At 47.4% G+C, this 25401-nt stretch overlaps 1 protein-coding gene across 3 annotated transcripts in view; it reads right to left on the bottom strand.

Moving 5' to 3' along the window:
- DIP2B (disco interacting protein 2 homolog B) overlaps positions 1–25401 on the bottom strand; it is a 63825-nt gene that overhangs the window by 27953 nt on the left and 10471 nt on the right. For 2 of the 3 annotated variants that reach the window (XM_054293535.1, XM_054293536.1), the window contains exons 2-5: positions 7548–7619; positions 3543–3686; positions 3164–3289; positions 519–731 (exon numbers count right to left, since the gene is read on the bottom strand). In XM_054293535.1, the coding sequence (XP_054149510.1) occupies positions 519–731; positions 3164–3289; positions 3543–3686; positions 7548–7619 (555 nt within the window). The remainder of the gene's footprint in view (positions 1–518; positions 732–3163; positions 3290–3542; positions 3687–7547; positions 7620–25401) is intronic. The other variant, XM_054293537.1, reaches the window with a different exon arrangement.

Raw genomic sequence — 25401 nt, 5'->3', positions numbered from 1 at the left:
ATGGCAGGCTCATTTGTTCACACACAGAGCTGGATTTGGTTCTTTTTCTTTCCTGATCTAACGCAAACAATAAACCACGGGGGCTCAGAGCAAAATGAGGATGTCAAACACAGCATTTCCCCACTCCACAGGCACAGACACCCCTGAGGGATTCGTCAGGACACAGATGAAAATGCCACTTGCACTGGGCAGCTCTGTACCCACGGGAGCTCCCAAGAGCTGGAGACATAAAGCAACACAGGACACAGAGTTGTGCCTCCTGCTCTGTCCACACTGTCCCTGGAGTCTTCCCTGCTTCCAGAAGCTCCTGCTCCCCACTCTCCCTTTTACAACCACCTCAATCCTCTGCAATTCTTCAGGAAAACAACATGAAGGTGCAACTCCAACCAATCCTAGCAAGTTCCATCAACACCAGCTAAACTCTTGCTCTGAATTTCCCTTCTGCAAGGGACAACTCCACCTTTATCAACACAGTCTGCACAATCGAAGCGATTGTTCTGTTGGTACCCAGCTCCTACCTATTCGAGTATTGGCAAATACATCAGCTAGTGACCCACTGGTCCCTTTGCCTTCTCCATGGGAAAGTGTAGAGGATGCTGATGAGGATGTGGATGACCCCTGAACAGATCGGTTGATCCAAGACTCAGCATTCTGTAAGCTCTGGTGCAATGCAGCAGAGAGAGCAGCTTGGCGCCTGAGCGAGCCCTCGTCCTCGGAGGCGGAAGACGTGTCTGTGTGGAAGCAGAAAGAAAATCTAGCTGCTTAGGGAAAAGCACATGGCACTGAACATGCTCTTTCCAATCACATATCAACAGCACAGGCTTTCACAGGAAGATCTGTTTTCCACATTGGCCAAACCAGAGGTTAAAGCAGCAGAATTGTTGGTGGGAACACACTCACCCCTGTTTGATTCACCTCCTCAGACAACATCCTTTCCCTGGGGTCTCCAAGCCTAGAACTTAACTCTCATTACTTTTCTGTTCACATTCCATAGTATCAGATGCTGTTTTGCCTAACTCTGGTCATTCTGAACTGGAAAGTGAAGGGTCAGGGTCGTTGTCAAACTGCAAAGTGCCAGGAACAAAGAAAACGCAGGAAACAACTGTGCCAAGGCCACAGCAGAAAATGCTTTTGTCTGGGCTCTAAATGGGGCCCTTTCAATTGCAGAAAACAAACAAAAAGCCCAACCCCAAAACAAAACAGAAATCTACAGCAAGGAACTGCTTCCTGTGTGTCCCAGAGCACAGATACCTCGGCTGCCCCAAAACTGTGAACTAATTATTTAATTACCATGAAGCAAGCACTCAGTTCTTGAGATGTTGAGTTGTACAGTGCTAAACACAAACACACAGGTGGCTTTGGCCTAAAATTCAGGTGCACTCAAAGTGATTTTCTGCCTGCACTGGAGTGGTAAATCAAGTACTAAATCATGTTCTATCACTTGTCAGAGTGGAACAGAGTGAGGAGCTGAGGCAAAGGCTGACTCCAGCCATGCTTGACTGCTGACCTCAACTGGTGTGACTCCCCCAGCACAGGATGTGCTGCAGTCCTGGACAAGTGAGCACAGAGCTGAGACCCAAGCAGACACCAGGAACATGCATCAGCCCCCCGAGAAAGGAAGGGAAAGAGGAAATGTGATAAAACAGGAAATCAGGAGGAGGAGGAGGAGGAGGAGTGACGTGGCCCAGCAGAGCAGTTTCAGAGCTATGAATTCACCGGGAGATGTGGATTCATAACATTTTGGATGACTTTGTCAATCCAAACGGCTGCGATGCTTCTGCACAATGAGACACAACACAGAAATCACTGCCAAAAACCACACGGACTCGTTTGTCACCAGGGCATCCAGCTGCTGGAAAACAGAGGGTTATTGATTTCTGTGCACATGCATCGTGACAGACACTGTGTCACCAGGGATTCTGCTGCAGCCAGCACACGGCAGGGCTGAGACAAGTCCTGCAAGTCTGGAATCCCACCAGACCCCTCTGAGGGCCGTGCCCAGAAATGAACATCACTGCAAACCTTCCTCTTGCGTGCTGAGCATTAACCACTCGTGAAACCAAGATGTGAATTATCCATCAGAATCAAGATGTGAATTATCCTCAGTCCAGACCTGCTCAGCTCTGGCCATTTTGAACCACAGATCCAGGAACACCCCGAGCTGGACCCACAAGGACCATCCAAGGTCCAAGGCTGGGCCCACAAGGACCATCCAAGGACATCCCCAGGATCCCACCACGCGGTTCTTCAAGAGCTCCTGGAAGAGAGGTCACTTCCCAGCCCTGAGAGAGGACTGACAGACTCCCTGGAGAGCTGCAACACTGGGAGGGAGCACTGCAGCCCCTGCGTTTGGAAGGTGCATCCCTGGACAGCCCAGCACAGCCTTGGTGTAATAGAAACAGAATTCGAGGGCTTTTTTATGCAGAAAAGCTGATTTTTTAATGCTACAGCCTATTTTTATATAATTTTTTAAGTTATTGGGTTTAATTGGCTAGTAACTTTTTTGCTACTCAATTTATTGGTTGGTGTGTGTGTGTATGTGTGTATGTGTTAAGGCTTTTTCTTTCCACAGATGTTTACATATTTTCTTTAAGGATTCTTATGGGTAGAATTTCCTTCTTTATAGGTGCAAACTGGATTTTTAACAAGAATATATTGCTATGTACATTGATTTTTATAATTTTTTTTACATGGGAACTTAACAGCCTTGCTGTTAGTTTTACTTAAGTGAGGTAGTAGGCTTAAGTTACGATTTTATAAATATTTTATAATTGTATAGAAATGTAATTATAATATTTACAATTCTTTTATAAATATTTTATTTATAAAAAAATAATAAGAAAATAAATACCAAGATAAAAATTAATAAACATATATTTTAAATAAAAATTACATTTACATTTTATTTAAAATATATATTTAAATAAAAATATAAGTATTTTAAATAAGTAAAAATAAATCATTTAAAATAAACAAAAATAAATAATTTAAAATAAATAAATAATTTAAAATAAATTAAAATGAATAAATATTTTAAAATAAATAAAAATAAATATTTTTAAAATAAATAAAAATAAATAAATATTTCAAAATAAATAAAAATAAGTAAATATTTTAGATTTTATTTTAATAAGGGTTTTAGCTATTTGCCACAGAGCCTCACCTGGGGGCGTGCAGGCGTCTGCTGGGGACTGGACGAAGGTGGAGCGGCGCTTGGTGGGCATGGGCAGGGCCATCTTCTGCTCCTTGTGCTTGGCCAGCGCCGCCTGGACCGCCTCCGTGTGGATGTCTGCGAGAGGGAAGTGCCTCAGCACCAGCACAGCACCAAGGGGATGCCTCAGCACTGCAGTTTTTTTAGTTTTCAAACCCTGTGCTGGGTCAGTGCACAGCTCTGAGCTCCATGCACAGTGCAGTTAACTGGCTTCACGTTTTAGTGAGGTAAAACATCCCCTCTGGGCCTGTGATCCAAGGGCACCTTCAGGCCCCAAAAGATGTGAACAAAAGTGAAGTTCCATCCATGGAACTCCCGTCCCTGCCCTTACCAGATCGGTAACGTTCATCTCTGGCTCCCCCTGAGCGAGCTCGGTGGAATTTGGATGAGGATGAGGAGGATGATGCTGAGGCTGGAGCTGCAGATGGAACGGGCATCTGAGGTTTGGATTCCTTCTGCACTGCTGGATCAACCCCTGGAAAACAGGGAGAGGGAAAGGAGATTTTTTGGACCACACTCTTCCCTTCTCCCATGACAGGGCCGTGGATGTCACAAAGCTGGTTTGTCACTCAGTGTCCCAGTGAGCAGCTTGTTATTGACTGGAAAAAAAATAATAATAAACCAGCAGCAAGAGCCTTTGCTGTTCACATTAATCACAAACCCAAGGAGACCTCCAGTTGTCTGGTTCTTGCTTTCAGCATGTCCAGTGCGTGGCTTTATCATCCAGAAAAAGTTTGTTTATCCCGTTAAAACAGGAAGAAAAATAGATAATCTGATAAACAGTATAATTTTACATAATTTAGCAAGAGCAACTCGGAATTGTTGCTACTGGAGGTTGAATTCTAAAATGAATCTGTGTGTCAGAGGGAAGTTTTGAAAATTAAAACCCAGAGGTCACCCAGCTGTAATTTCCTCCAGGCTATCACCTGGAGTCATGCAAAACCAAGAGCAACTGTGTCATCTGTATGTGCTGCTTTGGAATTCTCACAAACTACCAAAGGATCAGAGAAATGGAGAGGAAACCACAAATCCTGAGCTTCCAACCCAGTCACACCGCTTTTGAGGCGTGTGGTTTTGGGTAAACAACTTCAGGTGAATGCTCTGAGCTCAGGGACTCACAATAACAGCAAATCACCCTGAGCTAGCTGCAGGAATCTCCAAGGATCACACAATTCTTCAGGCTGGAAAAGCTTCAAGACCATTGAGTCCAACTGTGCTCCATCCCCACCGTGTCCCCAGCCCAGAGCTCTGAGTGTCACCTGCAGCCCTTCCTTGGACACCTCCAGGGATGGGCACTCCAAACCTGCCTGGGCAGCTCCAATTCCTGACCCCCTTTCCATGGGGAAATTCCTCCTGACCCCAAATCCCAACCCAAACCCCCTGACCCACCCTCCTGTGTGAGTGAAAATTCCCCCCTGAGCCTCCTTTTCTCCAGGCTGAGCCCCCCCCAGCTCCCTCAGGAGTTCCCCAGCCCCTTCCCCATCTCTGTGCCCACAGCCCAGCCCCTCAGCATCTCTCTTGTAGAAAGATATTTTTAAATTCCTCCTCTTGATAACCAGTTTAACATCTTTGTAGCATTTATTGCCTTCACCAAACCCAGCCCGGTTTTATTTTGATCCAAAACCACCACGACTTCACAGACCAAACAGAAAAGCTTCATGTTTTCCGATCACTCGAGTATTTACAAAGTCAGGCACCCACTAGATGTCAGCAGCAGATTTAACAGTATTTTAAATGAATTATTAAATTCATATTCAGTTCTCTTTCGTGAGTCTTGTAAAAGCCTCTCATCTCTCCGTGGGACATCACAGGGCAAACATGACATTCCAGTTAGGAAGGGATCAGAGGTGGCTCTAAGTGACATGACACACAGAGAACAAGCTCTTTGTTTCAATATTTTGCTCTGACATAATAACATGTTCCAGTGGCCTCACAAGCATTCAGACACAGAGGAGGAAAGAGTGTAAATCACTGATGGTTACACAACAAAGCAGCACAAGGCAAGCCTGGCAGGTGACAGGTGATTTATTTAGAGCTCCCTTCAGAATAATCCTGCTACAGCTGCACTTTCTGCTGGCAGAAACATGACAAATATGACAGAGAGATGAAAAATGAATTCTTTTAGATTGGCTTTGAAGGATGCCATGGATTTGTTGACTGTCTTTAGTTTCTAATGAGAATTGACTGCTTTGTGATCCCTGTGTTTTGGTGAAGGGCCAACGATTTAGAGATTCAGAGGCTGAACCATTAGGAGATCAACAAGGATAAATGTTTGCATGAATAACAAGGAGAACAAGTGCCACATGCACAAGGAAGCAGCTGCAAACCTGTAACTCCACTGTCTGCAAACAGAATGCAGCAGCAGTGCTGGGGCTGGACTGGCTATTCCTTGAAGATGTTTTATTTCAAGCTACATACCCATAAAAACATGGAAATAACCAACTTGAGCCTCCAGGGTTCCCAGGGCAGCCTGAACACACTCCCAGAACCCAGGGACACCTGGCCCAGCTCCATGGGCTTCATTTGCTGTGCTTGCTGCTGACCCCCATCATGGAGAACTGCCTGGAATTAGGGACTTCAGATTTTGGGATCTGCAGATTGCAGAGACTTTAGGAGTTAGCAGCATAATGGACCTTAATGGATACTGCACCAGGAAAAAAATGCATCTTTAGGTAATTAACAGTGCTGCCTTAACTCCTGAGGCCATGTGAATGGAGAATCTCCTAAATGATCCTGCTGACACGCCCTGACATGTCACCCCCTCCCTTCCTGTCATTTCACATCCATGGAATGGAGACACTCCATCAGCCAACACCAGCCCAGTGCCCACAGAAATGGCACGAAATGGCCAGCACTGAGTATTTTGTTGTTGTTTGTTTTGTTGTTGTTGTTATTGCTGTGGACTAAATGAATTTTCTTCTCATTACCAAGGTGACCTGATTCCGAATCCCTCACGCATGACTTCCATGGGGATTTTACAACAGGAGATTCCCAGACACTGGGGCAGCTGGGTGTGAGATGGATAAAAAGCTGCAGAGCTGGGCCGGAAGGGCAATCAAACCTCTGGGTTAATTGGTGACCTCCCTCATCCTTCTGCCTGGACCTCAGCTCCACTGGCAGCTCTCACAATTAACAGAGCACAGTTCAGCCTTGCCAAACACTTCCTCCCCTCCTAATTAAACATTTTCTGAGACAAATCAAACGTGCACAGTGCCAGGGTTGGGGCCAGGATTGTATCATCTTCAGACTCCAGAATACTCAGGACAAAAGCAGGGCTGCCAAGAGTTCCTGAACTACCCAAGGATTGCCCATTTCCTCCTCAGGCTCGAGATCTCCCCTGGCACAAATGCTAGCCTGAGGACTGTAAAACCTGCTCAACAAATACCTACTTATCAAGAGGGATTAGTCATGTGGATATTAGTTTTTGGTTTCTTTAAGTAACAGAAACAGATTTGATAAATAGGCAGCAACCAAAGTCTCTGAGATTCCCATCACATCCTGCTCCAGGGAGCCCTCAGCACTTGGAGAGCTGTTTGTAACAAAATCTCCATTTTGAAGGCTAAATTACATTTTTGCTTGCCTTGCTCCCTTCAGCTCAGACAGAACACACTGTATAAAACCCAACCTCAAAAAGCCCCACCTTGAGATCAATAAACAACCAAATCCAACCTGAGAACGACCTAGAGAGCAGGAACTGGGCAGTGGTTTGGGGTGGGAGAGTCAGGAAGTTGCCACATGACAACTTTATTTCCCCCATCAAGTGCCTGAAGGGAGCTGCTGTCATTTCCCCCAGTCCCGTGGTGTTGATGGGCAATAAATGCACTTTGAGCTTTTACTCTTTATCAATGTTTTTTTGGCAGTAGACCAGGCTCAATAAATTCCAGTAGGTCCATTCAGGACTCTCTGTCATAGCCAGTCACTGCCTGAAATCAGAAGCAGACACATCAGTTTTTAATGGCTGGACATCTCAGCATATCAGTAACAATTATTCCACGTAAGCCCCAAAATAATTAGACACACATTCAGCCACGTCCTTCAGTTTACAATTAAATGTAATTATCCCACACACAACCAGCTGAGCTGCTCTGGATCTCTGAACCAAAGGAAATTGGACCCAAAGGAGGTGACTTCAGCTACTCTGGCAAAATAAAGCAACAAATTATAAAAATCCTAATGTTTCTCCAACAAGGCATTAAGAACCTTGATCTAGATATTTTGGAGCATAGATATTTTGGAGAATGCTTCCAGAATGCTTCTTGAGGACCTTCATGATTGATCCAGAGCCCTTGAGGAGCCAAGGGAGTGGGAGGTGATTCCAGCCAAAACAAGGACCTACCTTGGGTTTGTGGAACATACGGAGCCAGCAGCTTTGCTCTCTTCTTCTCATACCCCTTCTGTGTGATGTCCCCTAAAAACAAGCAAAGAAACCTCATTTAACCACATTGGAATTTTGCAATTTGAGGTCTGCTCGCTTTTTTTTCAGTGCCATTAAGGTTTCACCTGAACAGAGCTGAAGAAAACCTGAAATTCAATAAATCCCAGCACATTAAGATTTCAAAGCTCCATATTACAGAACTTCTGCAGTTTCCCTTGGGATCAGAGACCTACACTCTCCACTATTTAAATGCAATAACTTGGATCACAGCAGCTATCTAAATGGAATATCAAAGCAGTGAAAAACTAAAAAGGGAAACTGGGAGTGCATGAAAATATTCTGTAACCACAAAAAACAACTTATGTGAACAAAGTGGGATAATTCCCAACCCGAAGGGTGAAGGGGGAAGTGCAAACTCAGAGCCTCATCTTCAACTAATCAAACAGCAAAGTGAGTCCACTGCAGCAGCTGCTTAGGGGATCTCCACAAACTGAGGCAAGGGTGGACACGATCCAGGTGCCAGGGAATCACCACCCTCACTGGGAGGAATTTCTTCCATATATGTCAGTTAAACTTCCCCTCTTTCAGTCTGAACCCATTCCCCCTGTCCTGTCACTGCAGTTTCTGGTGAATTCTCCTTTTCCAGCTTCCCTGTAGCCCTTTCAGACTCTGGAAGGAGCTGTGAAGTCTCCACACCACCTTCTCTTCTCCGTGCTGAACGTTCCCAACTCTCCCAGCTGTCTCCATAAGGGAGGTGCTCCAGTCCCTTTTTATCAACCTCATGTTCTCCTCTGGACCTGCTCCAACAGCTCCACATCCTTCTGATTGTGGGGGCCCCAGAACTGGGCAGAAAGCTCCAGGTGGGCTGAGCAGAGGGGGAGAATCCCCTCTGGAGTGATTATTATTAGAGTGATTACTCTAGAGACCAGAAGAAGCATTTGTAAACTTTTCCCTCTTTCAAAAAACTAATCTGTCTGATCCTGGAGATGCACCATCTGGCTGCTGTCTTTTGTTTTAATTTCTCACATTACATCAGAACCACAAGAAAGACTGGAACCTTGGAGGGATTAAAACAAACAGCCCTGCAGCGTTTCAAGCCTCTTCACAGAGCCTGCCATACTCACAACCTCCCAGAAATGGGGAGCCATCAAACACACAGCACTAAGAAAACAGAATTATTTGCTATCAAGCTAAAATCAAGCCACAGTTACACGATGACAAGAAGTGAGGGAGCACAAACAGGATGTTCTCTTTGCTGTGAGCCCAAAAGGAGAGGGAGCAGCCTCCGCCCCAGAGCAGATCTGGCTGTGGGGTTTGCCCCAAACTGGATCCTCCTCCTGCCAGTCCCCTCCACAGCACTAAAGGGGATTACAGGCTTCAGCCTCTAAGCCTCCCACCACCACCAGTGTCTGCTAAAACATTCCAGCCAAGTGCCCAGTTTGGTTCCAAAGGTGATTTGTGGAATGCCTGGAAAGGGAATGGACTCCACTCCTCAAATGCCAGTGGCACTTCAGACTCTGAGACCAGGACTCCAGAGCTGGGGTGGGACTCAGTGCCTTCAGACTGACAGAGGTTTAGATAAGATATTGGGGAGAAACTCCTCCCTGTGAGGGTGCTGAGGCACAGGATGCCCAGAGAAGCTGGGGATGCCCAATCTCTGCAAGTGTCCAAGTCCAGGCTGGCAGGGCTTGGGGCAACCTGGGATAGTGGAAAGTGTCCCTGCCAAGGCAGGGGGTGGAACAGGATGAGCTTTTCCAACCCAAACCATTCCCTGATTCCATCCTTCTCTGACTCGTGCTGCTCGGGGCAGGGTGTGCATCTGCACACAGAATTTTATCTCACTCCTCCAACACTATGTTTGAGTCAGGGCCCAACAAGCCCAAACAAATCCAGCAGCTGAAAGGGAGAATGTCCACGATGCACTGAAATGCCAAGCAAAGCAGTAATTCAGTGCCTGGCTGCAGTGCAGAGCTCAGGTGACACTCAGGGACGTGCAGGGACAGGGACACGTCCAGCTGAGCTCCTGTGTGCCCAAGGACTGTGTGCTGAGAGACTGCAGGGGCCTCAACACCCACCAGCTTGGCCTCCACTTCCAGAGGCAGTTTTCAGACAATTGTGGAGTGTCCTGAGCTGGAAGGGACCCCAAGGATCATCCAGTGCAGCCCCTGCACAGACAGCCCAACAATCCCACCCTGGGCATCCCTGGAGCAGCTCCTGCAGCTCTGGCAGCCTCGGGGCTGTGCCCATTCCCTGGGCAGCCTGGGCAGTGCCCAGCACCCTCTGGCAGAAGAATCCTCTCCTGATTTCCCTCTCCTGGCAGAGCTGCAGTGGTTCCCTGGTGTCCTGTCACAGGGAGCAGAGATGGGAGCTGCCCCTCGGGATGGAGCTGCAGCCCCCAAGGAGTCTCCCCTCAGTCTCTTGTCCAGCTGAACAGACCCAGAGCCCTCCTCAGACCCTCCTGACCCTGCTTTGGACCCTCTGCAACACCTTCAGATGGTTTTGAAACACTGGAGGTGAAGCCAGCCCACCATGGAGCAGAGTGTGACCATCCCCATCCTCACCTGGCCGGTGACACTGGCCCTGGTGGCCCTCAGGACAAGGTGACCCTTTGGGCTCTGGCAATGTCCATTTGGGAGGCATCCAGGGCATGGACACTGCAGGACAGCACAGGTGCACACAAAGGGGACGGATTTCTCCTTACAAGCCAACCCACGGGTTTGTTCAGAGCTTGTTATTCTGTGATTAATTTCCCCACAGGATTTAATTGTACTCTTCGCATTGGTGGTTACACACTGCATATAATGAAACATTTGCCACAGAAAATTGGTGGAATTAATAAGGAATACAACATATACAAATAATGTAAGTACATTATGAACAAATACCAGAACTTTAGGCAGTACCAGCACCCCATTCTGTTTCACATGCTGGGAAGCAGAGAATTCTCTCTAATTACTTGTTCCACACTAATATCCCACCAATAAAACAAACCCATCCACACTGGGATGGAAGCAGTATGGTTTCCCAGGCTTGATTTGGAAATCTGAAGCCAAGGTGAGATCCTCCTGAGAAACAAGAAGCCAACTCAGGCCACAACACCACCTGAAACCTCAACTGCCACGTGGGGCACATGATTGATATTATTGTTGTAAAAAGGATTCTCTGAGCATAAGCCAATAAAAAAATAAAGCCTAATGCTATTTGGCAAAAGCAGGGAAGTTCCAAGAAGAAAAATTCAAGCAATAAATATAATAAAGCTGATAGATTCCTGGGACTCCCTGGCACTTCCTCTCAGTCTTCCTAGTGTTGAACTTCCAATTCAATCTGAATGTTTATGTTGTTATAACATAAAAAAAATAGATCAAACATTATTTTGACAGATTGGCAGTCTCAAACACCTGCATAGGATTTGAAAATGTAAAGTCTCAATTTTGAGACCAGCCCTACTGAAGTGGAACTGGGCAGCAGGGACTGAAAGGTTTGGGGAAGGAGAAAAATCGGAGTTTTTCTGGAGCACCATCCACGCAGGTGTGAACCAAACCACAATTACCTGAAATAAAGCTCCAGCAAGACACAGGGATTGTCCTCCTGGGTAAAACCTCATGTGCAGGCATGGCTGTAGGTGGAGTCACCTCATGGATGTGATGATCTGAATACTCCAACCACAACTGTCACAACCAAATTGGCACAGCCAGCCTTGGCAACGAGTGTGCCTGTGACACATGGCACAGGTGGAATGAAATTATTGAATAAAACCTCTTTTCTGGTCATGCAGAGTCCAGATGTGGTACCAATCCACTGACAAAGACACAAAAGAATCGCTAAGGGAGTTTTCTTTCAGCCTATTCCTTTTCTGCTGATCTACAGGAAATGGAAACGGTGAGATCTGGACGCAAACACGGACTTCCTTATGGAATATCATAAATTACAGCCACAGGAAGAGCACCAGGACAAAAGGGCTGCAAACTCTGGAACCATTCACTCCTCTGACATAAACCTGGTCAATCATTAACCCCCTTCCATAAATAAAACACTCTGTGACATCTGGGGTGCTGAATTCTCCCAGAGAGCTCAAAACCCACCCTGAGAACCACAACCCCTCTCCAGGCAGACGCAAGACAGGGCACCACAGAGAAACACCAGCAACGCAAATGAGAGCTGATAATTTGGTTATTAAATGGTGTTTGTTCATTCCCAAGGAAGAAATTAAAACACAAACAGTGTTGAGACTCTCCTGGCTCCCTCCCAGCCACCACCCATTTCTGTTCCGTTCACTCTGCATTTATCCATATCCGCAGTGAGCTGAGGCTCAGCCTCCCCAAGCTGAGGCCCTGCCCAGGAAATGGGGTTCTGCTCAAAGGGAAGCAGCTTTAGGGGTTTTAGAGGAGAGATGAGAGGGAGCTGAGCTGCTGCTGTGCTGGAGGAAGAGGCTCCTCTTCCTTCCTGCCACCCCTGCTGCAGCCACAGCTCCGGCGCAGCGACATCTTCAAATTCCCCAGGTAACCAGTGCAGGTGTAAAAAACCCCACCACCACCACCACAATCATCATCTGGTTCTCCTGATTTCTTGGGAGAAAAATATAGAATTGATCCTCATTGCACAAATCTATCTGGAATGTTGTGATGGTTGGGAGTGCAAGGGAAAGGATGAGCTTGCAAGGGAAAGGATGAGCGTGCAAGGGAAAGGGTGAGCGTGCAAGGGAAAGGATGAGCGTGCAAGGGAAAGGATGAGCGTGCAATGCAGCGCCCAGGGAAGGACACCCGAGCAGCCTGGATGTCACACCTGGCCAGCCTGGATGTCACACCTGGCCAGCCTGGATGTCCCACCCGAGCAGCCTGGATGTCACACCTGGCCAGCCTGGATGTCACACCTGGGCAGCCTGGATGTCACACCTGGGCAGCCTGGATGTCATACCCGAGCAGCCTGGATGTCACACCCGGGCAGCCTGGATGTCCCACCTGGCCAGCCTGGATGTCACACCCGAGCAGCCTGGATGTCCCACCTGGCCAGCCTGGATGTCCCACCTGGCCAGCCTGGATGTCACACCTGGCCAGCCTGGATGTCACACCTGGCCAGCCTGGATGTCCCACCCGGGCAGCCTGGATGTCCCACCCGAGCAGCCTGGATGTCCAACCTGGCCAGCCTGGATGTCACACCCGAGCAGCCTGGATGTCCCACCTGGCCAGCCTGGATGTCCCACCTGGCCAGCCTGGATGTCACACCCGAGCAGCCTGGATGTCCCACCCGAGCAGCCTGGATGTCCCACCTGGCCAGCCTGGATGTCCCACCTGGCCAGCCTGGATGTCACACCTGAGCAGCCTGGATGTCCCACCCGAGCAGCCTGGATGTCCAACCTGGCCAGCCTGGATGTCACACCCGAGCAGCCTGGATGTCCCACCTGGCCAGCCTGGATGTCCCACCTGGCCAGCCTGGATGTCACACCCGGGCAGCCTGGATGTCACACCCGGGCAGCCTGGATGTCACACCCGGGCAGCCTGGATGTCCCACCTGGCCAGCCTGGATGTCCCACCCGGGCAGCCTGGATGTCCCACCTGGCCAGCCTGGATGTCCCACCTGGCCAGCCTGGATGTCCCACCCGGGCAGCCTGGATGTCACACCCGAGCAGCCTGGATGTCCCACCTGGCCAGCCTGGATGTCCCACCTGAGCAGCCTGGATGTCCCACCCGGGCAGCCTGGATGTCACACCCGAGCAGCCTGGATGTCCCACCTGGCCAGCCTGGATGTCCCACCTGAGCAGCCTGGATGTCCCACCCGGGCAGCCTGGATGTCACACCCGAGCAGCCTGGATGTCCCACCTGGCCAGCCTGGATGTCCCACCTGAGCAGCCTGGATGTCCCACCCGAGCAGCCTGGATGTCCCACCCGGGCAGCCTGGATGTCACACCCGGCCAGCCTGGATGTCACACCTGCATTCAAACCCTGCCCCGGAGAAGCCCCGGGAGCCTCGCTCCCCACCCGGCCGCTGACGCCAGGCTGCTTTTCAGCAATTAGCGCTGATGATCTGTTCTAACCAGTGGTGCTCAATCAGTGCAAGGTGGTAACACCCGCTAATCCTGCTAGCTCAGACAATGCTCCTCTTTCAACATCCCTGCTCCCCTTCCCCCATGCAATGAGAACACTGAATCATTTACTGTCTAACAAAACCGTAATTACTACAGTGGAGAAATTAAGGAAAATGATCACGTAGGGCACAGCATCTCCCCAACAAAGCCTACAAACACTGGGCTGCAGCAAGGAAAAGATTCCAATTGGAAAGCAGTTTGTGTGCATTTAAAAAAATGTTTGTATGCTTTAAAAAAAAATAATCTGTTGATGTTTCCAGCAGTTTGTGCTACCAGGGAATCCTGGTGGTGCTTCTGGTTCTTCTATTAGCCCCAAAACATACAGAGCTATTCTACTGAAAGCAAACACGACAAGATTGTAACAAAAATAATTAAATTATTCTATTATCACTGACTAATCTGGATTTCAGGTCTCATCTCTATGAATGACCTGGTGACTTGGCCTTTCCTGCCTACTCCCCTGCTGATGTCCAGGCCCAGGACAGGCAACACCTCCCTGTGGTTTTATCATCTCAAACCTGCTCTGAAGGAGCTAAAAACAGAGTCGGGTCTGCAGGGCTTGAGCCTGGAGTACCAACATCGAGGCAACGAAGACCAGAAGTGCTGCTGAAAGTCCAGAATGTTCTTTTGCTGCAGTCACCTCCAGATAAGGCCTTTCAAGTGTGACTGAAATCCAAAGTGAGGAGTAAGTGCACTCGTGGCCTGGGCAAAAAATGGGCACAACACCAGGCCAGCACTCAGTAAGGAATGCTGTCATCACTCACTTATGCACTGAGAGCTGTTCCCACCTTTCTTAAAGAAGAAATTCCTCCCTGTGAGGGTGGGGAGGGCCTGGCACAGCTTGCCCAGAGGAGCTGTGGCAGCTCCATCCCTGCAAGTGTCCAAAGCCAGGCTGGAGGGGGCTTGGAGCCACCTGGAATGGTGGAAAGGGGTCCCTGCCCATAGCAGGGGGTGACACTGGATGGGCTTTAAGTTCCCTTCCAACTCAAGCCAGTCTGGGTTCCTGTGATTTTCCTGGAGAATTGGCAACTTCTAGATATCCTACACTCTCCCCAATGGTTTCACCAAGGGTTAATACTGAGACATCCTCAATTTCAGGCTTCAGCAAGCCTAAAAACAACATTTAAACCTTTTTTTTCTAAGGCTGTGTGCTCAAATAGACTGTGCAATGGCCTTAAACTCCTCCTACCACTCTTGGCTACAACTGCAGCACAAAAACTACATTTGAAACAAGTTTAGACAACTGCCTCGTTCTGTTTGAGGCCAAATGATGATGCAGCTTCAAAGATTCCCTCCTCCTTCCTTTGGGTGAAGTTGTATATCAGGTTTCCTTCTTAGCAAGGTCTATGAACTAACAGTCTTCCAGTAAAACTCTGATTTCTTGAGAGAATCAACACCTTCCTCACTGTTCTTGTCACCAAACAAGCAGCAGAGGTTCGGGCTCGGTGGTTTCCCTTTAACAGCACCATTGTGCTCCCACTAGGAGCATGAATAGGGCACTGAAAACCCAGCAGGGCTCACAAAGCTGTGTTTGTTGGGCACAAGCATTAAACTGCTCCAGCTTCGGTGTTAAAAGTTTCACAGACAGATCAGCTCCAGATTAATTTACACACACAGAACAAGCCGACTTGGCTGCAGCACTGTGGGGGCTCTGTTCTACACTTCCAAAAGCCTTTTCTAAAGGCTTAGGAGGGTTGTTTTACCAAATTAAAACTATTTTAATCTCAACATTTATTATTTCAAAAGAATTCCATTCGAGATGAGGTTTCTGTGTTCAAGGCCTGGGTCATTCCAGGTCACAAGGTGCTCTTCTCCCCAGGTCATTCTTGGTGCCACAAACCTTAAGGGGTTTTTTTTTGGTTGTTGTTTTAACTTTAAGCAGTAAATCCAACTCCTGAGACTATACTGAAGAATGTCTTTATCTTCCAGCAGCATTTCCGAGCTGCAGCAACCCCGGTGTCCTCGGCTCACCCGTCTGGGCTGTGTATTTCCAGCTGTAATCTTCCAGGCCATATGTGATGCATCACCAAGTGGGTGAGCTCAGGACAGGGCTCAGTCCCCTCTGTACACCTGGGCTGGGGACAGCAGTGATGAGGAGGTGTCACCAGCTCAACCTCTCCCGCACAAAGACACATCTGGGAACTCATCACGGGCATTTCTGCTGAAAACAGCACTACCCAGGGTCAGCAAAATGAGATCTCAGGGGCTTTGGGAGCTAGCACTGGGAATAAAAGAGGCTCCTGAGGGTGTAACTGGGCTCTGGCTGATTCTTCTCTCCCAGCAGATATGAGAATGTGCTCACTGTGACCGTGTGTGGCTCACACAGCGTCACCATGTCCTGGTAGCTCTAGAAAAGTTTATTTAAAGGACTTCCTCAGGTGCATCGGTAAAACAACTTCTTCTTCACCTCTACAGAAGAACTAAAGAGCCAGAAGGACTTTGCCTTTCAGATCCTCAGCTGGGACAAGGGGATGCACAACGCCCTTGTGCATCAGGAGGAATTTCTCCATGGAAAGGGCAGTGAAACACTGAAAGGGGCTGCCCAGGGAGGTGTGGAGTCCCCATCCCTGGGGGTATCCAAAAAATGACTGGAGTGGCACTGAGTGCTCTGGGTGGGGATCAGTCACAGGCTGGATCTGATGACCTCAGAGGGCTTTTCCAGCCTCAGTGATTCTGTGACTCTGTGATCAGCCACCCAAATCATGCTGCCAATGCACAGCTAACATCTACCTTCCCAAAAGGCAAAATGTTTTAAAAAAGGCTCCAAAGATTCTTGAAGATAAACTCTTAAAACCTCCAGCTCCATCAGTTAATTGTGTTAGCCCTGATAACTGGAAACACAAGCTCTGCTCAACTGCCTCCAACCAACACCTACAAAATTAAATCACCAAAGTCAACTTTATATGAGATATTCTATTGTGAAGTGCAGCCATATAAATGTTATGCTGCCCATAAAATTTATGTGCAGCACATGCACATAAACAGCTGAATCCCATGCACAAATAAAAAATCTTGCATGTAACCCCATCCTAGGGATAAAAACTAAAAATCCTTGAAATAGCTACAACTTGTCATTGGGGGAAAATGCATTTTCCCTTCTGAAGGCAACAAACCCAAGGCTTTGTCACAAGCAGGATTTTACAAAATCTGTTCAGGATAAATGTTTTCATCTATTTTTAATAAGCAGTCAGTGAGAACCATGTGAGTGGAGAGGCAGGAGCACTGCAGGGTTCCAGCACCAGAACAATCTGCAGGAGGGGACACAGCCAGTGTCACACACGTCCCCAAGAACCAGCTGAGCTGAGTAAAGCAAGACAACTCCCAGAGCATTGAATAACCCAGCTGAAGGGATTCTGCCCTGAATAATTCTTTTTGCTGACTAACCTCCTGCTCACAGAAATTCCCAAGTATTCAATCCTCAATGCCAGCGCAGAGCTCGCTCTCTCCCACCAGACTGAAAAGCAAAGTTCCCCAGGAAATGACTAAACTGTGACAGCCCTGTGATTCAGCACTTGATTCAGGCAGGTAGAGCACTGTCACCCTCCAGGTACACACTGAATTGTTTGAATGCTGATAACACTCTGCCAGGAGTTGCCTGTCCAGCCCAACAAGAGATTACACACAAACTCTGCCTGTTCTGGCAGTCTGCACTTTTACAAAGGACAGACAAGTGTGGACAAATGATTTTCCAAATCAAGCCTGGTTTTAGCCCAGGAATTAAAACAAAGACAAAACCATGCTGGCACCCAAAGAGAGTATAACAGAAGTCACTGTGGGTTTTAATCCTGTGTGTGACTCCTGTCAGCCACCTTTTCTTGGCATTCAGGGGTCAATATTTAATAATTCTTTTGTCTTCAATTTTTAGCATAACCCAAGTGCCACAGGGACTCCTTGCTGGTGACTCTCCTCCCATCCTGACTCCACAGCAACTCCTTGTCCAACCATACCAAAAGGCAGTTTGGACACACAGCCTGCTTCACTCCAGCTGGACCTGAAATTACTTTTCCTAAATAAATCCTAGATTCCTGAATAAGATGCAAGAAGGGGAGAAGAAAGAAATTAAGAGCAATTACTGCCCTATCTAGTGATCAAACACAGCTGCTCACATCAAGTATTCAGCAACTCCGACCTGCCCTTAAACACAGCACAGAACCTAACCCAGTTGGCACCTCACCCTGCACAGTAATGATGTATTTCCAGATGGGATAGTGCTATTCCAAGTCACAGCAATGAGGTCGATGATTATGCATGATGAAACAAAGAAAGAGAACTTGATAGAGGCACTTCCACTTAGAAGATCCCTCCTCAAACAAAACTCAACTGAAAAACAGAACCAACCAAGCACAGTGAACAATCACAAGAATGAATCTTTCAAAAATCAGGAGGTGAGACACATATCCCACACCCTGGTTTTCCCTAGCAGCCAGTAGCAAGGGTGTATTTATAAGGATGTTATTCCCATTCCATAGAAAAAGCAGCAGACAAAGTGGTGGCTGCTCAAGAGAGTAAAATACATTTTTTTTTCTCCCAAAGCATTGAAATCTGGAACAGAGCCCCGAGTCACTGCACTCGCAAGTGTTCACTCGAGGACAGCCACTGTTAAACAGGATTAGTCACCAGAGCAGGATCCCACTACTTAAAGGCAAAGCAATACAATTATTAAACTTTTACCAGCCTCCAATTAGTGTGCGACACCTGTAATTTGACTGGCGGAGACTCCCACCAAATTCCCAACTCTGCGTTCCTGACAGAGGCAGCAGCAGCTCCAGGAGCACACAGAGCTTTCCTCCTCATTCCCTTCAAGCCTGGCTAGGGGAAACTAAAACCCCTTGTTTTTGGTGCTTTATTAAACCCGCTCTGCACACCCCATCCCAAACAGGATTCTGTACCCTGGGAATGGGGGCTGCCCATGGAGCAGCACAGCTCCTCCACGCAGCCAGCAGGCCAGCTCTCCTGCACTCAACAGCACAACCACCCATTCGAGCTGGCTACGAGCCTGGGAAAGCAGATTTAAATAGACAGAGCAGAAGAAAAATGTCCTGCGCAGCACGGCATGAGCAGCAGATTCCAGGCCCTGCGCTCGGCCCGGGCTGTGTGAAGCCTTCAGTTGTGTTTACATCAGCATCCACGGCTCCTCAAAGAATGGCACTGCTGAGGAAACCCTGTTGGCACGTCACCAGCAGGCCTAAAAAACCCCATTATCCTGTCAGCTGCAAGGCTCTGTGCAAGAGGGATCACGAGAGGGGTGACTTCTGTTCAGGGCTCTTTGGGCAGAGTCAACGTCTGCTCCAGCAGAGCTTTGTTCCTGCTGCAGAGCAGGATGTGGCACAATCCTGCTCATGTGAAAGCCTTTAAGCTGCGTGGAAGATCAAAATAACGAGCCAAAGTCGAGAGAAAAGAGAACCCAAACCCACCCCAAAGTCACTGCAGGGGAGAAGAGACTTTTCTCCCAGCATAGCCTAATTAATAAAGCACATTAATAGTTCTTTAAAATGAATGGCATCCAGTTTTTGCTGCAAAATGGCCTTTTTAAATAGAAAAAAAATACACTTTACCATAAAGAGAAGGCACAGTCAATTTACTGCCCTTGTTACACAGGATATTGTGATATCACCACAATATTTCTGTTGTTCCAAACACAAACATCCTCTCACACGGAATTTTCTATCTGTCTATCTATCTCTCTCTCTCTCTCTCTCTCTATCTATCTATCTATCTATCTATCTATCACTGCCAAACCATATTTTCACAAAACTAGGAGGACATATATCCCTTCCACACTGCCACCAGTGGACCTTGAACCAAAATAAACAGGCCTAAAAGTAAAAAAGATCTTATTCACCAGCCATCTCCAAATCTACAGCTACTTCTGAGAGAGAATTTACCTCCCTCTGCCTCTCTCAGGGGGCAATATCTCCTGTTCCAATTTAAATAAACTGATTTCTCGAATGTCTCGCTCGTAGAGGGAAGGAAGTATGGAGAAATCAGCAGGATTATTTAAGAGCACACAGTCAGCAACTTGACAAAAACTGAAAGAATGCAAACAAAAGGGGCTCTCATGTGCTGAAAGGCAACCAGACCTGTCCTCATGTCCTGCTCTGTTCACTTGACCAGAGTATCATGAATTTGGAAAAGAAAGAACTTTATGTCTTATAACAGGCAAAAATTCCATGGTGTATTTGCACTAACAAGGTGCAATCCCTCCAAGATCAAACTTACTGTAAAAAACGGGTCCAAAATGATGAAATATTTATATAAACTTCTAACCACATAACAGCAGTTTTCAGATTTCAGGCTGAAATCTGAAAACAGATTTCAGCCCTAACCAAGTAAAAGCTGGACACTGTCACCAAAACACTGCTTGGCACTGGGAAAGTAAGAACTGCTGGTTCTCTTTTCTGCTTAAGATTATGGGGAAGTTACTCACAGAACAAGATGAGCTTCTTAAAAGTATTTCAGTAATAAATCAAAACAAATAAAGCCTATTTCCATACTGTAAGCGAATCCAAATGTTTTCTCCAGTTGTCCTCACGTACACCGCCACAGGAAGCAGCCTGATAAATCTGCTAAAAGCCTTAAGAAGCCTAAATTAAAAATTCATACTCTGAAAATGATGAAGCCAGCACGAAACCCAGAGTCTCCACCATTCCAGCTCTGTAGCCCAGAGCAAGAGATGAAAGATTTCCTGAGCTGGAATCTCCATGAAGGAGAAGGACCCAGCCTTTGGGAGTTCAGGGTTGAATTTGCCACTTGGGGATTTTCCTGAGATGCTCCCTTACCTCTCTGTTACCTAACAGAGAACTACCCCCATTTCCTCCAATTTAAGGATCCCTGGTTGGGATATTCAGGTTTTAATAACAACCTGAAAAGATTTGTCGAAAGCTCCTAAAAAATCTTGGAATTGAATGATGACATTAATTACTTAATTTTAATGAGAGTGAGATCATATTTTAATTTTCCATTCTGCATTGAATTCCAAGCAAAGGTGACTGTGCAGTTTCTCTCAGCAATAGTCATTGTCTCTCCAAGGTGGAAGCAGAATTACTTTCAATAACAAACTAAACTTTATTGCCTTATTTCTCATTAGCACTTAATTCCACAGAATTAGCTTGGGTTTGTTACAATGCAAAAAGACAGGTAAATCCTCCAACTTACTCATTGAAAACAGAATCCCAGCTTTGAACTCTCTGGTTCTCACAACAGGAAAAAATCCTGCCAGCTAAATTCTCACTGGGCATGGACAGGGCAGAATTTAACACACAACTCTAAAATATCCAAGAAAAACCCCAAACCTACAAAAAAAAAAAAGAGACAAAACAAACGCATGACCTGAAAAAGCAAGGTAAGAATTGCAGAGGGTATGGAATTAGACTTGTCAGTCATTTGTGGGGACCCCGAGGGGCTCAGTTCCACATCACCCTGATGAAAAGGCAGGATGGAGGCCTGGATGGACACAGGTGCCCAGGGCAAAGCTGCTGCTTCAGCTCCACATGGGACCCTGGCACAGTTCCTGGACATCTGTGGCCTAATTCCACCTCTGTCCAGGCTGCTGAGGAAGGCAGGACCTTCCAGGCCCTTCCCTCTCCATCACTGCAGGAGCTCCACCTCCTCCAAACCTGGAGATCCTACACAACCTGGAGATCCTACACAACACGGTGGTTTGTCCATCTGAGGACCCCATCTGTTCTAAACCTGGAGATCCTACACAACCTGGAGATCCTACACAACCTGGAAATCCTACACAACCTGGTGGTTTGTCCATCTGAGGACCCACCTGTTCCAAACCTGGAGATCCTACACAACCTGGAGATCCTACAGAACCTGGTGGTTTGTCCATCTGAGGACCCACCTGTTCCAAACCTGGAGATCCTACACAACCTGGAGATCCTACAGAACACAGTGGTTTGTCCATCTGAGAACCCATCTCTTCCACATCCAGAGATCCTACACAACCTGGTGCTTTGCCCATTGAGGACCCCACCTTCTCCAAACCTGGAGATCCTACACAACACAGTGGTTTGCCCATCTGAGGACCCCACGTCTTCCAAACCTGGAGATCCTGCACAACTTGGTGGTTTGCCCACCTGAGAACCCATCTGTTCTAAACCTGGAGATCCTACGCAACATGGTGGTTTCTCCATCTGAGGACCCAATCTCCTCCAAACCTGGAGATCCTAAACAACATGGTCGTTTGCCCATCTGAGGACCCCACCTGTTCCAAACCTGGAGATCCTACACAACCTGGAGATCCTACACAACCTGGTGGTTTGCCCACCTGAGAACTCATCTGTTCCAATCCTGGAGATCCTACACAACCTGGTGGTTTGCCCACCTGAGAACTCATCTGTTCCAATCCTGGAGATCCTACAGAACACGGTGGTTTGCCCATTGAGGACCCCACCTTCTCCAAACCTGGAGATCCTACACAACCTGGAGATCCTACACAACCTGGAGATCCTACACAACCTGGTGGTTTGCCCATCTGAGGATCACCCTAATGGCAGCCTTGCTCCACTGACCTACAGCCCATTCCAGCATCCACGTGCTCTGTCTTGCTCCATCTATCCCACACCATTCCCCACCCCTGGAAGTGTCCGAGGCCGGTCTGGACAGGCCTTGGAGCAATCAGGGAGAGTGGAAGGTGTCCATGGCAGCAAGGTGGAATGAGATGAGCTTTAAGGCCCCTTCCAAAACCATTCCATGACTCCAGTTCACCTCCTACTTGGTCTCTCAACCTCACTTTAATACAAGTTCCTCCACCACAGCCTATGTGACCTTTTCAGCCTCACCACTGAAGAGATGAAAATCCAACATTCCCTTTTATTCCCTGCTAGAAATGACAACATAAAAAGTACTTGGACAGGAACCATCTGTTCCTGTGCCTAATGGAGCCATAATCACAGGATAACAACCATTCCACAGAACATTCCTCTGTTTATAAAACCAGGGTGTCAATGTAATAATATTAATGGGGAACTGCTTGTGTCTTTTGGATAAAATATGAAATTCACAGCAGGCTTTGCTTTCAGCTGCAAACAGCACAGCCTTTTACAGCAAAGCAAAGCACCACAGACAGCACTCACAATTAGGGGGTGGAGGGGCAGGAAGGGCTAAGGACGTGTTGACAGTAATAATTTAAGATGAGATATTCTGCCAAGAAAGAGAAACTAAAGGATTAACAACCAAATAGAAAATCTGCAATTAAGCAAAAACCTCTGAAAGAGAAGGACTGTGGACACAGCTCCGGGTTGGATCCTTGCCCTCCAATTTGTTCTCCAAGACTTCTCTGCTGACTCCCTGTGTTTCACAGAAGTAAAATTCATGCCACACGTAACAGCCTCTCAAGAGAAATGATGATGTTTGGGAAATAAAACAAGCACTTCTCTCCAACATTGCTTGCACAGGATTATTTCTTTTTTAGCTCTGGGATTCTACAAGCACAACACAGAACTGTAGAAAAAACGCAGAAACAAAATTAATTCCTTGGAGAATCCCAGCTGAGATTTTCCTACTGAACACAGCACTGACCTGCAGTGACAGCCAGCCTGAGCATCCATAACAACACCTGCAGGCTGCAGTGCCTCAGATGGACCCAGGAAACTCTGCAGAGCTGTTTCCCCCAGCCCTAATTCTGCTGGAGAAGACACAACAAAATTCCTCCTAGGACTGCCAGTCACAGGCAGGTGGCCCCCAGTTCCACAAAAATACACAACCACACAGAAGCCACAGATGCAGGATGTGTTCCCGACCCAACACTGCGGTCGCAGCTCTCTGAAGTGTGATACCTGAATCAGTTGTGCTGTGCACAGGGCAGGATTGAATATTTCACGTTAAAAGCTCTAAAAGGAGAAAAAAAAAAAAACCAAAAAAAAGCTGGCCCAGAAGTGCAGCTTGTCAAAATCAACCACTCAACTGACAGACAGTGCTGAGAAGCCTGGCATGACAGCCATAAATCACTCCAAAAATCTTCTTTTCATGCAGAGGAAAAGGAACAGTAAAGATCCGAACATGAAATCTTGCCCATTTTTAATTTGCTTGGTTGCACTTGTTTAAAATTGACATTTATTTTGATACTTGTGCGTGTCTCTCCTTTTTATTTCTGCATGCAGCAAGCTGAGAGTGAGGGATTTATCACATGGAGAAACCAGGACATCCCAGAGGCAGCTACCCCAGAGCCAAGGCAGCCTGACCAGCCCTGCCCTGGGAGCAGAGGGAGGTCACAGGTGGGCCCAGGTGTCCCAGAGGGAACCAGTTCCATGCAGAAGATCCTTCCCCATGGTCTGGTTTCAATGGACAGGGTCAGAGTTCTCCTGACAGGAGGAAAATCCTGACAATTCAACACAAGATGTTCGAATTCAAACACCACCAGGGCCCTGAGAGCTAATGGACACTGACGTGCAGAAGTGTGTGATCACTTCAGGCCCTCACCTCCCTCCCAGAGAGGCCAAGGAAGGCCCTGGGGATGCAGCAGTGCCTAAAAGGACTCAGGTTTCCTTTAGTCTCTAACAAAGGCTTGGAGCAATTGGCACATTGCCCGGCCTCGCTGCCTTCTTCCTCCTCAGATGTGCTTCCATGCGCAGATAAGGAGGGGTGGCTTTGAATTCACACCCTGCACAATCAGAGGCAAAGGACAGCACAGGAAACCCAAGTCAGCTTTTCCCCTGGGCGAGGGAACTCCCTGGAACAGCCAGCACAGTCCTCCTCGCTGGCATGCCCAACACTGTCACAGCAGAGAGCAGACAATGTGCTCAGAGCTCCACCATTAACTGGTTTAGTGAGTTAAGACACAGATCTGGCTGCAGCTGCTCGGGGCAGAACGTGCTGAAGGAGCAGAAATGCACCTTTCAACTAAGGATCCAGGAAACAGCTTCAAACGTTCTCTTTGAGGGGTGGAAAGAATCCAAGGACTGCAGCTTACCCCAGAGTGACAGTACCTCTTGGGGACTTCTTGTCACACTTCACCCACAGAAAACTGTTCTGAAATAGCTCTTCCTGACAGCAGAATTAGAGAAAAACCAGCTCTGACATTTCCCAGGTCTCTCTACTTCGCTACTTCCCTTCCTTCTCTCTTTCTTGGACTATTTTACAGATTGCTCTCATGGTATCAAGGATTCCAGTGCAATACTGTGAATTTCTTTGCACCTGCATTTAAACCCAGCTGGGGTGAGATCCTCCACAACCTGAAGCCAAACTCAGCTCTCAGAGAAGACCATTTTCTCCTTCTCCAGTTCTCCAGACAGCTCTCTCCTTTTATCCTTGTGCCCAAATCATCTGCTGGAAGAGGAGCCTGCAGTGCTCTGTGTTCACCTCTGTGCTCACACCATTTCACTTGGTCTGTCATTTTAAACATTCCCAGGAAGGTCTTCTGTCATTTTAAACAACAGAAGATAAACAAGTAATTACTTTTCTAGGAGAAGAGGCCAAGTTCTGGCATCCTGGAGAACGTTTTTATGACCATCATCCCCTTATTTTGTGTCTCCCTCCCTTGTGCTTTGCTGAATCCAATTAAACATCTGGAAGGTGACAAAGAGAAACCGTCACCTTTGCTGCAGACTCAACATTGATGAGTGTGAGCCTCCATAAATACATCCCTGAGAGCTTCCAGGACGTGAACGTTGATTTCCATCTGTCATTTCCCATGGGGTTCAACCCCAGGAATCATCACAGGGAAGTGAACAGGAATCCTGCAGGGAAGGATTGTGGTGTGCAGGACAAATCCCGGGATCCCATTTC

Source organism: Melozone crissalis, unplaced genomic scaffold, assembly GCF_028551555.1.
Source record: "Melozone crissalis strain CALT ecotype California unplaced genomic scaffold, PUWL_Pcris_2 ptg000160l_1, whole genome shotgun sequence".
NCBI classification, from domain to species: Eukaryota; Metazoa; Chordata; class Aves; order Passeriformes; family Passerellidae; genus Melozone; species Melozone crissalis.
Note: the sequence above shows the minus strand (reverse complement) of the source record. Positions and strands in the feature narration are given on the sequence as shown.